The sequence below is a fragment of the Toxoplasma gondii genome, chromosome VIII (assembly GCF_000006565.2).
Source record: "Toxoplasma gondii ME49 chromosome VIII, whole genome shotgun sequence".
NCBI lineage: Eukaryota > Apicomplexa > Conoidasida > Eucoccidiorida > Sarcocystidae > Toxoplasma > Toxoplasma gondii.
Window position 1 is genome coordinate 1,422,787 of NC_031476.1, and position 13,629 is coordinate 1,436,415.

Below are 13,629 nucleotides of genomic sequence, written 5' to 3' on the forward strand. Positions count from 1 at the left end.
TAACCCCTGTGGAAACCTCTATTGTTGAGAAAAACAGTAACTGCACTATGTAAATATATGTGAATGCCGGTACGTAGTTCGCCGATTCCTAGCTCGACTATAAATCACGACGCAATGCGAGCGTTCATGTTAATAGGATAGTAGTTCATTGAGTGCGTCAGATATAGGGAGAAGCTCTCCGTTATAATTAGACTAACGGAGATCCATGAACGAGTCACAGGGACGTGACAAGCTTCTACCATCCAACATCTAGCTTTGCCAGCAGCAACATATTTTCTAGTCAATTTCCAGCTGCGTTCTAGTGGAGCAACGGATCCTTCTGTCTTAAGGTCTTCCAGCAAATGTGTCAGTTGCCACACTGGAAATTCATGTATTGCAGAATTCACGACTCGGGACATTCCTCACATTCTCAGGCGCATATCAGTCTCGACGGTATTTATGATACACAAACAGTGAATTTTCCCTGGGTCAAACATTCATGCTCATGGGGCCTGTGATAGGCATTTCCCTTTTATCGAAAGGGGACATGCAAAGCCCCGCAAGTGACACCGCAAGTCAGACGGGTTCGACGCCTGCAGTGCCCCTCTTGCTTGCGTCACGGCAGCCGGTTCTTTCCGACTACGCAATCTTCTATCTGCTGCACACAACATCTCCAGGGAACCTCGAGTGTTCCAAGCGCGTTTTTATTTTCTTTTGTCAGTCACCACACACAAGCATCTATTAAAAGCACGAAGAGAGTTAGAAGTCATCCATAGCCGTTTTTTCTTCAGACACTTTGTCTCGACTGTTTCCTTCGCCTGAGTCCAGAGATTGCTTAACATCAAGCAACGGTTTTCGCGCAGGAAATCTTCCTCCGTACACCCCTTTCCGTACCCTGCTTACTGTTCCCTTCAACCACTCTCTCCTTTCACTCCGCGCCGCTTCCCGCTCCACTCCCTGCTCCACCGCTACCCGAGCCGTTTACCATCGCGCCGGCGGCCGGTGTACCTACACTTGTGCTGCCACTACTGGCAGCGGCACCACCGTCGGTTCCAGGAACCTGCGATCCCGAGGTGCCGGCAGGCGTCGCTCCACCATTCCCTGAACTTCCCACCGAAGTGGTCGCAGCCACCCCAGTGTTTTGAGCACCCCGTGCCCCTGCAGACGCGCTGTCGCCACTCTGTCCAGCGCCCGCAGTTTGCAAAGCTCTAGTTTCTGGTGGAATTGGCTGGGTGATGGAAGCCCCCGCAGTGGGGTGAGTGACGCCCGCAGCTGCAGGTGTTGCCAGCAAGGGGGGCCCCGGCATGATCGCTTGCTGCGGTGCGCCTAAGCCGTGAAGAAGGCCCTGCTGTGGCGTCCCCGCCACCATCGGCGCGTACGCCAACGGCCGCCCTGCTCCCGTCAGGCCTGCTAGCGGTTGCGGAACGTACTGCACGCGAACATGACACAAGGCAGCATGGTACGACGGTCTAAGTCTTCCCCTTGATTTCAAGGCGAATCACAGTAGACACACCGCGCACAACATTTCAATTGACGAAATTGCTTTCGCAAAACCAGAATTCACGATTTTGCCAAAGACTTCCAACACAGTGCACTCTTTACGACCCTCATGTTCAGTGCATTAAGTAGAGTAGTAGCCAGCGTATATCTGGAAACTCAACATTTGTATTTAAGTTGGGCTGACCAGATCTGAACCTATGACATTCTATTTTCCAATTAGAAGCACTCCCTAACTACGCCACATTACGAATTCTGTACGCACCCACCTACTGCGGCGCCCTTCCACCAAACAAATACCTTGAGTCTGACTTTTCGTCTCGGTGTCTTCGCGAGCTCTTTACAGTTCGCATGAGTATCGGCAAACTCCTTAGGCCAACCAGCCCTTTCATCCACACAGTCAACACCGCTTTCTGTCACTTAGTTAGCCACGGGTGCAGTTTGTCTCCGCTTCCGCTTGCCTTACCGGGACAGCGTGGGCGGCGCCCATGACGCCTCCTCCAGCTGCAGCTCCCTGGAAGTGTTGATGGCCGAGAGCAGCCGCCATGGCCGCGAAGTTCGGCCCCGCCTGAGCAGCGACAGGCTGCCCCATCGCTCCGGTCATGCCCACTACCGGCTGCGGCTGTGGCTGGCCTGGCTGTGGTTGTCCCTGCGGCACCGGAAACGTGCAGGGAAGGCCAGCGACGGCGCCTACGCCTCGCTGGGGCTGAACCGCGCCGCGGTTCGGCGCCTGCTGCTGCATCATCAGCTGAGACTGCTGGAACCCTGCTCCCTGAGCCCCCGCAGTCGCTCCATTGCTCGGGCACAAGGTTCCCGTGGCCACCACGCCGCTAGGTTGGTTGTTGTTCGGCAAGCCTGCGGCACCAGGGGCACCCGCAGCTGGAAGAGGCTGAGCCGCTCCTCCTGGGTGCGCCGACGCGTGGCCCTGATGGGCTGCAGCCGCTGCGGCCGCGGCCGCCACTGCGGCCGCAGCTGCTGGGTTGGAGACAACCGGAGACAGGTGCTGCGCGAGAGGGAGTGGCGGATACATCAGAGGGTAAGACATCGCACCTGGGTGGGGCGGCGCCCCTGCTGCCGGAGACAGGAACGCTTGAGGACCCGCAGGAAACAAAATGCGGGGGTGGAGACTGAAGAGGGGACCCGCGGGCAGCGGCGCCGACAGCTGCGGATGCAAAACTGGGAATCGCAGAAGAGGCACAGAACTGACAACAAAGTGTGTTTGGTGATAGATAGGATACAGGGAGAGCAAGGACAGTGCAAAGGAAGAAAGGTATAGGCACCGGAGCGCACGTGACTAGGTGACATCAATCGCGTCGTGATTCGCATAACGACGCGGAGATAAGGAAAGAAACAGCGAAAAGAAAACAGTGAATGCGTTCAGGTGTCTCGTAACCAAGAGGGATACACACAGAAGAACCGACTGAAAAGATCCGCAGACACCAACACATGAGACCGCTGGCTCTCCAACCGTTTCTTCACACGAATCAGTTCCTTCTAAATCCAGCAACCGAATTCAGGAGCTTGAACAACAACAAGCACACGAAAGCGCCTGACCCCACATGCGACGTACTTGGAAACGGCGCAATGGGCGCACTGAGTGCTGCTGCGGGGAGAGTCGCTGCTTGAGGAAAGGAAGTCGGGGGAATCTGGCCAAGGATCACTCGGTAAGAGTCAGTGCCTGCAAGACCATAAACAGAGAAGGTTTCCCACGGAGTACGAAACACGGGAAAGGACTGCGGCGTACCATGTTGAACGAAACTCAAACGAGAGGCCTCATGGGGTTGCACAGACATGACGTCTTCACGCCGTTGTGCCGAATGAGGGATCGGCAAAAAACCCGGCATGAACTGCCACTCAGTAACGAAACGACCGACAAAATAGCGCGAGGTCGCTCCGCCTAGCGTTTCCGAGCAATCTGTGGTCCAAGGCTGTTGGCGCCAGAACGCGTAGGAAAAGTGAAAAACACTGTCCCGCAGGAGAAACTGGAGGCTCGCGATTCTCGTCAGGAACGCAGAATGCAGTAGTAGCCGGGAGACGCTTACCAAGACCTGTCCACTCTGGAGAAATCTGAGACAGTTTTTCTTGCCGGGCTTTGTTAACGAGCGAATTAACAAACTCCCCAACCTCGCGAGTTCTAGAGGCTCCTGACGATCCTCTGCCGCCCTTTCCAGTTTTCTGAGCCACACAAGGAAAACGCAGACGACCAGAAAACGAGTGTGGCTAAATAACATTTGAAAAAAACCAGTCGACGCAAACTTCTTGTCACCTCTTTGTCTCTGCATGAGACGCTGTGCCAAAGAAATCTTCATAACCATGTGGCACAACCCCGGTATCGACGACAGCAGCTTTCAGAGGACTTCTCGCCTGCCACTACATGAATCACTGAATACAAACCCATAGATTCGACTAAAAACGAGTAATCCATCTTCCAGCAGACTCCCACCGCTAGGTCTTGTCTCGAAAGACTTACTTCCTGATAGAACATGCATACACACACACGAGACAATGGGAAATGAAGGGTGCCTACAAAATTGCGAGCCCGCGGATAACCGTAAACCCATGGCGCACTGACGTAAGGACGCTTGTCACGCGAATCCACATCGACTCTCTCAGACCAAATGAAGCGCCACGGAATCCGAAGAAAAAGTGCCATGCAATGAAACAAAATAACACAACACACCAGCACGTAACACCAGTACGGAAACTGTCGGGCTTGTTCGAGTCGGAACAGCCTCCCTCTCCTGGCATTAATGACAGCTGCGTGTCTTTGAATTTCTTCCCCACGAGGACGCTCCGCTTACCGCAGAAAGGGGTTGGAAAGGCGCGTAATGAGGCGCACTGCCGCCATTCGGGTGACCACTTGTGCCTCCTTGGGGATGCGGGACGCCCGCCACTGCCCCTGGGCCCATACGCATGTTCATCGCGTTGCCGATTAAGGCCTGTTGGTGCGGTGGCTGCCTCTGGTGGCCGTGGTGGGTCGGAGGCGGTGGCGGCTGCCCAATGAAATTGCCGCCCATCATGTTCATCTGCTGCAGTCAGCAAGAAGAACGAAGCACAGGAAAACTCCCACGTACCACTGGAACATAGACTGCATAAACACTCCACACGCACGACGCGAGCTTGTCTCGTTACATATACAGGTGGAGAGAGGAACGTGAATCAAAGTGACCTAGCTTCCTAGCATTCGAATCACAAAATGAAGCCGAATGGAAAGGCTCAGGTGGCACAGAGGCCCCGGCAAATCAAGGGGACAGTGGCACATGCAAAAATCAACCGCAGGGATCGCCAGGAAAACCAGCAAAGCACTGACGTGCATACAGCTAAAACAGAGCTGTGAGTTTCCAAATCTGTGAATCACCGCAGAGCTCGAAACACTGCTTCGCTTTGGACTTACAGCCATGTGGCTGTTGATCGCGAAGCCACCCATTCCGAATGGCATCGCGCCTGCCGCGAGTCCATCGGGAATCATGGCAGCGCCTCCAGGACCGGCTATCATGCCCCCTGCTCCGAGTGCGCCACCCATGCCCGCCGCCGCTGCAGCTGCCGCAGCTTGGCTCTGAGGCTCCGATGTCGCACCGGGGGGGCCCATGAGGCCCACCGCAGCTGCGCCCGCTGGGGCAGGCACACTCGCTCCGGCGTGATTCGGGTGCGGGCCCACTAGGGTCGCCCCCGGGGTTTGCGGATGGGGCGGGAAGCCTGCCGCACCTGCGCCGCCTGCGCCTGCGACGACGACGCCTGCAACCAAGCCTGCATTTGCGCCTCCGAGGCTCACGCCTCCAGGCCAGCAACCAGGGGCTTGAGGCGCGCCCGCCTGGTTCGCGAAGGCATGCGCAGGAGGCGTGCACCCTTGGGGGTTCTGAGCAAGCATTCCGGCGGGGTTGAGATGCTGGGGCGGGCCCGGGGTCGGGCTGCCTCCGCTCCCCACTGTCCCCTGAGGCAGGTGCCCTGCAGGGCCCCGGTTCGCGCCTCCTGAGCCGGATCCGCTGCCTGCGCTTCTGCCCTGGGGCACAACTGCACCGTCCGGCGCCCCAGGGGCACCTGCACCCCCCGCAGGGGCCGCCTGCAGCCCTCCGGGGCCACTGGCGCCCGTGCTCGCCTTGCCATTTCCGCGCGAACCGGCGCCGCTGGCGTCGCCGTTGGAAGCCGCAGCGCCCGCGTGCGGCGCGTGACGAGAGCCTGAGACGGAGTGTGGCACGGGGACTTGAGCGTGATCTCCAAGACTGCCTGTACCTCCAGGCGCCCCTAGGGAGACTGCGGCGGATGCCTGACCCGCGCGAGCATCCGGGGGCCCACCTACGCCTGGCAGAGCCATCCCCGTCCCTGGGCCGAGCTGGGGCGCCACAGGCGCCATCATTCCTCCATTGCCTACCCCCGGGTACGGCCTATGAGGGTACGCATTCGCACCGAGCGCCGATGCGCCACCTCCCACGTGCTGGCCCCGAAGGGTAGCCGCAGTTGCGTGAGAAGGGGTTGACGGCGTGAAGGCGTTCGCGTGCGGATTGAACTGGAAGCCCTTCTTGGAACCGAAAGACGAAGACTGGGAAGAATCTGAGAACCCAAAAAAACCGTACAAAAAGAGCTCATTTACATACTGTTTCCTTCCATGCGGTAGGCGTCCCTCTTCCTTCTTGGTCCGCCTGCTCCTTCTTCCTCACCGTTTTCTTTTCACTGCGACGCCTACACTCCCTGGCGCCTCCCGCACTGTCTCTCCCCCTCTCGAGCCCGACGACGCACCTCCGGTAGACGCGCCTAGAGTCCTTGTCGCGTCGAAAGCATCAGCCGCCAGTTATCTTCTACGCGTAATATATGGATTACTGTTGTCACTCGTACTCACTGCGGGAGGAACCTACTTTGCTAGTCTCCTTGCTACTGTTACTCTGTACAGAATACACGGATCGGATTCTTATTGCCTGGCATCCTCCCTATGTCCGCTTTCGATTCCTGCCCCCCATGAGGGGATACGGATTTCCTTCGACAAGGCGGAGAAGCAAACACCCATACCTGCAGAGGACGATGTGGCAGATGCAGGGGAGCCGTCGGCAGAGGTGCCGCTTCCCGAGCTGCTGCTTCCTGACGGAGAGGACTTGTTCTTCTCCAGTAGCTGCGTGAAGACTTTCGACGCACTAAGGAACTCGTTCTTGTCTTGCGCGCGATCGCGTCGCTTGATTTCCCCGCCACCAGGCTGTGACTGCTGATTCTTGTTCTTCTTGAAGTTCAGCCACTCCTCTTGAGTCTGGTCGTCCAACTTGGGCAACGCGGGCTCCAGATTCAACGCATGGATGCCTCCCAACTCATGCATTGCCGGCGCTCTGAAAAAGCAAGAACCACAACACAGCGTTTGCGCTGTAAATGCAAGCATGCCGCATTCGCGCACAGGTTCCCTATTTACGCGTTTTCATAGGAGTCCTCATCTTGTTACACAAGCACTCGGCAAAAGAAACCCATGCGAACTCACCTCGCAGGCGACCCAGATGCGAGAATGCTTCGCATTTTCTTGTGAGTCTCGTGGAGTTCCTTGTGAGGGGGAGGAGTCGACGCGACACCTGACAAAAACCACGAAGCGCCACATGCACGAATCCGTGTTTCGCCTTTTTTATCGGTCTTCCCGCGATTACACAAACAGAAGCACCCCACCATGTCCGTATCCACCAGTTTGGACGAAGACGCAGCAGGACGGAGCCTCGTCGGTACTGGTGGCGCTCCCGCACTCTGTGGCGGCACCATTCGTTTCCTGCCGCGATCGTCTCACATAGTCAGGCTCTAGAAACGCGCTTTAAACCTCGTTGTCTCTGCCCAACAAACGTCGGCCCACCTGGTCCCATGGCGCCGCCTGCAGCTCCCAACGCGGGGGTGTGGACCCTGGAGAGCTCCTTGCGTTGATTTTCCTTGGCAGCGATCTCGAGATTTTCTCGCAGCTTCCGGAGCGCACCACCGGCGACTTTCGCCACGTGTCCAGTGCTTCCACTGGCATGAGCGCCAGCGACTCCCTTGCCTTGCGCGCCGACGCCTCCCGATCGATTAGCGGACCCCGAAGCTGAGACAGCTGCAGAGCTCGCAGCTCCTCTATCTCCACCTCTCTCTCCAGTTGCAGAAAGGCCACCGACAGCCGCGCCACTCTTGTTGGCGTGGGCACCCGAGGCCATGACGTGAGGGAATGAACCGGAGGACGCCGTGTTTCTACTTGATCCTCGCGAGCCGCCACCGACCCCACTGTCGGCTCCACAGGATGATGAAGAACGACTCGAAGACGGAACGCCAGGTCCCGGGCCGTCTGGGGGCGCTCGCCGATGCTGCGAGTAGCCCCCAGTGCCCGTAACAGCGCTGAACAAAGCCTCCTCGTCCTCAACCTGAAGGCAGAAAATGGCAACAAGCGTGCGTGTTTGATGAGCACAGGCACTTTAGCGACTCACCCCTACAAGAAGACGTGGTAGAAGAGCCCCCGAAACCACGAAACTGTTGACATGTCCGAAATATGAACTTCCATTTGCATGTCTTTGACACCGCCGCGCAATGCCTTGAAACCGCGAGAAGAATCCCCCCTCCACCGCTCTTTAACGCGTTCTCGTTGTTACTCGTTTCTCGAAGTCTGCACCACGAGACGACTGACGAAAAACCCACTCTCGCAAACGTTCGCGATGCCCCCCGGGATTTCCGCAACGCAGGATTGCCCCCCCTCTCCCATTGGTCGTCAGACACGACGGAACTCACCCCGCGGGAGTCATCGACGGCGCCATCGCGGGTTCCCTGTTGTTGTTTCTCGAGTTCGGTGGCGATTCTGTCTGCCTGCTGCTGAACCTGAAGCGGAATGGCATCTAGGTCGAGTTTGGTCGTGTACAACTCCTCTTTATACGAGCTGCGGACGCCGAAGCGTTGCTCGTTCACAGCGAACTGATCCCAGTCGGAGGCGGTTCCGCCGTTCACTCGACGGGCGCCTACGCCTCCGGCGGGCTCGAGGGCGCCGAAGGTGTCCTCGCCTCGAGAGCCGTCGCCTACCCACTTCTGCAGCTCTCGCGGTTGGCCTGCGCCGCCCCGCGTGCTCCTGTCATTGAAGCGCTTGCCACTGTGCGCGCTGATCTGCGTGTCTGTCTGGAAGCCCGAGCCCGCGTGGACTGCAGCCCCCTGGAGGCCCGAACTGGAGCTCGACGCCGGACCTGCAGGCCCGGACGGCGCGAGCGGCACATCAGTCGCGTGGAAGGAGACGAAGCAACGGTCGGGCAGGTGCATCTGGCGCTTGATCTCGCCACTGACGCGCGTCTTCGAGGGCAAGTCTCTGGCGCAGGAGAGCACCAAGGACCCCTCTTGGCCGTCCTTCCGGTCCTTCTTCTCGTACGCATGGAAGAGCCCCTGAACGCGGCCGCCGTTCTCCAGGTTCACGCGGACCTCTCGCCCCGCGAGAACCGCCATACAGTAGTTCAGGCGCAGCTCGTTCACCTCGGCCGGCGTCACCGACTTCCGGCCGCTCTCCGGGCGGCCTGCGGGCCCCGAGCTCGGCGACTGCGCGTCTGTCTTCCCCATGTGGAAAAACGGAGAAAAACACGGTCACGATTGCAAACAGAGAAAGGCAGGGGCGACGGCGAGGAGGAAGAAGTGCCGCAGTCCTGCGCGTTTGCCCACGACCGCCGCTACAGGGATATATATATATATATATATATATATATAAACCCTCAAAGACGGAGCAACGAGCCGAGAGATCCGTTGCACTCTGAGACCCTGGACTAGATCCGACGCGTGTGGGAAAAGATTCGAAGTGATGCAACTTAGAAGAGAAGGAACGGAGACGAGAGGCGCGTTTCCCGTCTTCGTCGGACTGAATCGAAGAAAGTCGACTCCACTTGCGGGTTTCCGGAGACAGACAAGGCAGATCACGGGGAAGCAGCCTAGTATGTGTATCTACAGCAGCGCGAGAAGAAAACAGGGTGCAACAAACAATCAAAAAGCGTAGGCAAAAATCCGCGCATTCACATCCGTGCCTAGATACTGTTGTCTCCAGTGAAGAGATGAATGTAGAAGAATAATAAAAGAAACCCGAGTGGTTCCACATTCAACGGGGCAGAGGCCCAAAAAACACCCAATTAAGACCGATCACGGGATGTGAAGATGAGGGCCTCTGGATTCCCGAAGATTCCCAATTTCCTCCACCCGCTGCGCCCCGTAACCCCGACAACGTAGGGGACGTTGATCAAACGGGAGAGATTCAGTACACTGCGCCACACAGACCGGCATGAGAAACTCTGAAAGAAAGGACGTGGTCGTCCTGAGGAAAAAAAGAAGAGAGACAACGTTCTGCTAGATTCTTCGCGGAGGAAGCGAAGAAAAGCTTTAAAGTGGCACAATGCACATAGGCGGCCGGAGAGCGAGTAAAAGGCCAGACACTGGAATCACCAGCAAAATAGATCGTTTGTTTCCCTTTGAAAGATGAAAAGTGAGAGAGTTCCGTCCCTCTGTCACGCCAGGTGGAATTGCTTGTTCGGAGACTGGCCGCGGCTTCGCCACGCGCTCTGTCTCTCACAAAGCAAAGAACTGCCCGCACGAAAGAGGAGAAGCTGGTTGGTTTGTGGGCGGAACTTCACGCGCCAGAGAAAAACGCCAGAAGAAACGGAACCTTTTCAATGCCAAATACGTGTTTCGCTCCGAATGTGGCTCTTCCCGCGGTTCAGTTGTCTACCACACAGAGAAGCGAACGACGCATTTTCGGCTGGACCGTCCTCCGCATCCTGTCTCTAATGTTGCGGGAAGCAAAACTACGCACCATTTTCTAGGTTCCGCAAAAAGTGAGCTGCTACGCCAATCTGCGCTCACAAGGAGACGCGAAAAAGCTGCAGGGACAAAAAGGGGGACGCTTTCCGAAAGAAAAGCGGCCGGCCTCTCCGCTCGCGCCAGCCCGCTCTTTGTTTTTCTCTTGGTCGTGCGGGGAGCGGACCGCTCTCGTTCGGTATTACGGCCACACCATGTTGTGGAGTCCGAGCACACGCGTACGCCAGCTGAGAAAAGAAGCGGGGTAAAACGCGAAGTCGAAACTTTTTGTAACCCACCACAACCCAGACAAAGAGCGGCAAATTGGCCTGGTCTCCCCTCCCACTGTCACCAGAAAGCACGACTCAACAACTGTGTAATCAGCCCAAACATACAACCACTTCATCGTGCAAGAGGGTAGACAGACACGTTCCATTCCTAGAAGGTGCACTCCCTTGAGGTGCGTCAGGGAAGGAAAAGCTTGTAAACTGAATGAAACACGGGGCCCTGTACACACGACAAAAAGTGGAAACCCACTGGACAGTCGCCCAAAGCAGACAGAAATCTGCAGCAACTGTGGCCAGCAGACGGCAAAGACAAGGAGACACGCAGTCTGATACCGAAGTGGCCCAATGATGGCTCCACCTTCGATTTCTCTGACCCATGCTACGAAACACATCTGCTAAAAGGATTCGTACAGCAGCAGGAACTGGTACAGGAGGGTTATGTGGTGTCATCGTGCGTTGAGATGCTTGTGCAATTCAGTGTACCGCACAGGCTGTTACGGTGTAAAAGCCTGTTAGCTGGAGCAATAGTAAGCCAAAAAGCATGTGTTAATGTCTGTGATGCGTGCGTATGTGGTCTCCAGACCAAGTGAAGACGTCCTGTTGCCGGCGGCAATAGACAGAATACGATCAACCTTTTGTTACTTGCTTTTCCCCTACACTGTGTGCTGGTGCTGATGCGGCAGAATTCAGGGGGACATAAGTTCAAGAATTAAACCCGGACAAGCAATTGAAAGGAGGCATGCCGTCACTTACATGAGTACTCGTGATACAAAGCTACTTTCACTTCATCTCCTTGCACAGGAACTTCGTAGCTGTCGTCGCCTCCTAGCAGACTACCGTGTCTCTATATACTTAAATATCTGTTTTTGATCCACGTCTCCTTGTATGGCAGAACGCGTACAGAGATGTGCGTAAAAACACATGTAAATATAACACATAAACATACCCTTGTCTAGGGTTTTGCTACTTTCCTTGAGACACCGTCATAATTTCACTCGATGGAAAAGCCTGTGGTACCACCTTGCGAGGTAGAACAGAAACACCACAAAATAACATTTTGTCTTGATTTGGAACCTCACGCTGACGGCGGGTTAGGTACTTTCGATGGATGACTGAGAGACGATTCATTCCTCCGCGACATTTCTCTCTTCTTTCTTCTTCTGATGCCTATTGCCATTTTCCCCCCACCAATTTATCCGCAGTTGTGAGATTGCGTTAAACACAGGAAGTTTCCTAGGTACTTCCCCCGGCTTAGGATAGAACCGTGACACTGATGTTTCCAGAAGCCAATTCGGTACGATTTAACTGAGTGGCGCTGCTGATTGGCAAAGGCATCTCTGATTGTGGACCGGCGCAGATTTTGGCAGACGAACAATTTACCCATATTTTAACGATTCACTTACGCCGTGTGCGTAAGGCTTCTTTTCGAGATGCTGACATCGACGGCAAGGCTCCACACTTCCGCAACCCGTCTGTTTTATCTTCATTTCATGGATCGTTTTGCGATTAAAAAATAGTTGGCGAGGTAACGCCTGAATCGCGTTCAAGCATATGTTGCAGGCATATACAGGAGAATTCCGGCAGGAGAATAGTCTGAGGCTGCTTCCCAACCTATTCTGACTTTCCGCGTCCACCCGATAAAACAAAAATTGTACCATAGACATCTATTCTTTATTTGGATACATTGAATGCGCTGTCGCAATAACCTTCATCTCGGCGACTCTCCCGCCCTTTTTTTGGCACCGCTGTTATTTGCTCCCATTAGCAGCTATTTTCGGGGTCGGCGAAATGTTCAGTGATGGAAACAAGGAGGTGTTCTGCGCACTTTTCTTTGAGAAATCATGCAGTACGGGATTACCCAATCGAAGGGTAACCTGGGAATTTTCCGTGTATTTGTCTGCAGTTCCGTCTTCAAACGCCTGCTCTACTGGCTTTTATGGTTGCCCTTTCACCCAGAAATCATTATCAGTCGAAAGAGGAGCACTTTCATTCTTTAATTTTGTTTTTGTGGTAGCGTTGTCAAAGGCAAACAGGGAACTCTCTGTTTTCTGTGGGGGAAATGACAAGAGAGGCCGAATACGCCCCCCTACAAAAATCTGTGTGTACACTGTCCTACGTATGGTATAAAAACAGGTTATTTCCTACGTATTACTTCTTATCTTAGACATTCAATCTTCGCAGGATTCAGCTGGGGTGAAAAACAATACTCCTCGGCCTGTGTCGAAGAATGCCACGGGAGAAAAGGTGTTTTTGTGATGGGACGTCACTTCTCTACTTCATGAGGTTTTCGTGTAGCAACTCTTCTGAGGCAGCCAATAGCCCGTTCCTTCCGGCCGCGAGAGACTGCGACATCTCCGGCATAACTCAAAAATATATGACTTTGTCGTCAACGCGTTTCGTTGTTCTCAACAACGTGATACTCTCTAAATTCATAAGTTCATCGACGTATGCACAGGCCAGGTTATTTTGTTAATTATCGAGCATCGGCCCTGACCGTATTGTCGGTACACAACTCGGTTCGTCATCGGGATGCCGCTTCGGGCGTACTTGCTTCAACTGTCATGTAGATTAGCATCAGTGTGTCCAGGGTTCATTTTTCTGTACCCGAATAAGGCTACATGCAGGCGCTTTTTTCAAATGGATCTACATCTTCTGGTAAGTTGAGGGTTGAAGCTAACTGCGTTCGCCGTCGTTCGCTAGTGTCCTACAATGCTTATCTCACTCGCTTCTCTGTTCCTATGCACGCAAGTCCACATTAACAGAAAAACAATGCACTGCTGCTGTACAGGTAACTGCGTATGTGTACTTTATGTTTGGTAGCAGGGTGCGACAAGAAATACTCTATGGTTGCTGTTTTCACATATTTCACCGGCAACAGGTCTATTCTCTCAATGTACGAAGGGAACCAGGCGTACGCGGGAATTCCAGGTCGAGCGAGCACAAATGTGCATAACTACTGCAAAACCACATGTTCATATACGCCCTCACATGTGCATATATTTATATATTTGCCGCTACGGGTACTGTCGACACAGCAGAAAGTCATGATGTGGTGACATTTGGCCCAAGTATGAACTTCACACTGATGCCCATTTTCTGTGCTCCCAATCAAAGCATGGCTCTGCCTCTGCAT

General features: G+C 54.8%; 2 protein-coding genes across 2 annotated transcripts; both read right to left on the reverse strand.

Annotated features, from left to right (window-relative positions):
- Positions 1 to 305: 305 nt before the first annotated feature.
- Positions 306 to 9,098, reverse strand: TGME49_231440 (LsmAD domain-containing protein). The gene is made up of 11 exons (XM_018780298.1): positions 8,185 to 9,098; positions 7,289 to 7,823; positions 6,932 to 7,019; positions 6,478 to 6,785; positions 4,871 to 6,024; positions 4,278 to 4,505; positions 3,947 to 3,949; positions 3,519 to 3,651; positions 3,047 to 3,154; positions 1,943 to 2,652; positions 306 to 1,408 (listed from the first exon to the last, which is right to left on the reverse strand). Exons 1-11 carry the CDS (start codon positions 8,989 to 8,991, stop codon positions 908 to 910), a joined length of 4,575 nt encoding a protein of 1,524 aa, XP_018636844.1. The 5' UTR covers positions 8,992 to 9,098; the 3' UTR covers positions 306 to 907.
- A 1,313-nt stretch (positions 9,099 to 10,411) lies between these two features.
- On the reverse strand, positions 10,412 to 10,888 carry TGME49_231450 (hypothetical protein; the record flags this gene model as incomplete). The annotated part of the gene is made up of 1 exon (XM_002367995.1): positions 10,412 to 10,888. One exon carries the CDS (start codon positions 10,886 to 10,888, stop codon positions 10,412 to 10,414), a length of 477 nt encoding a protein of 158 aa, XP_002368036.1.
- Between the last annotated feature and the right edge of the window lie 2,741 nt (positions 10,889 to 13,629).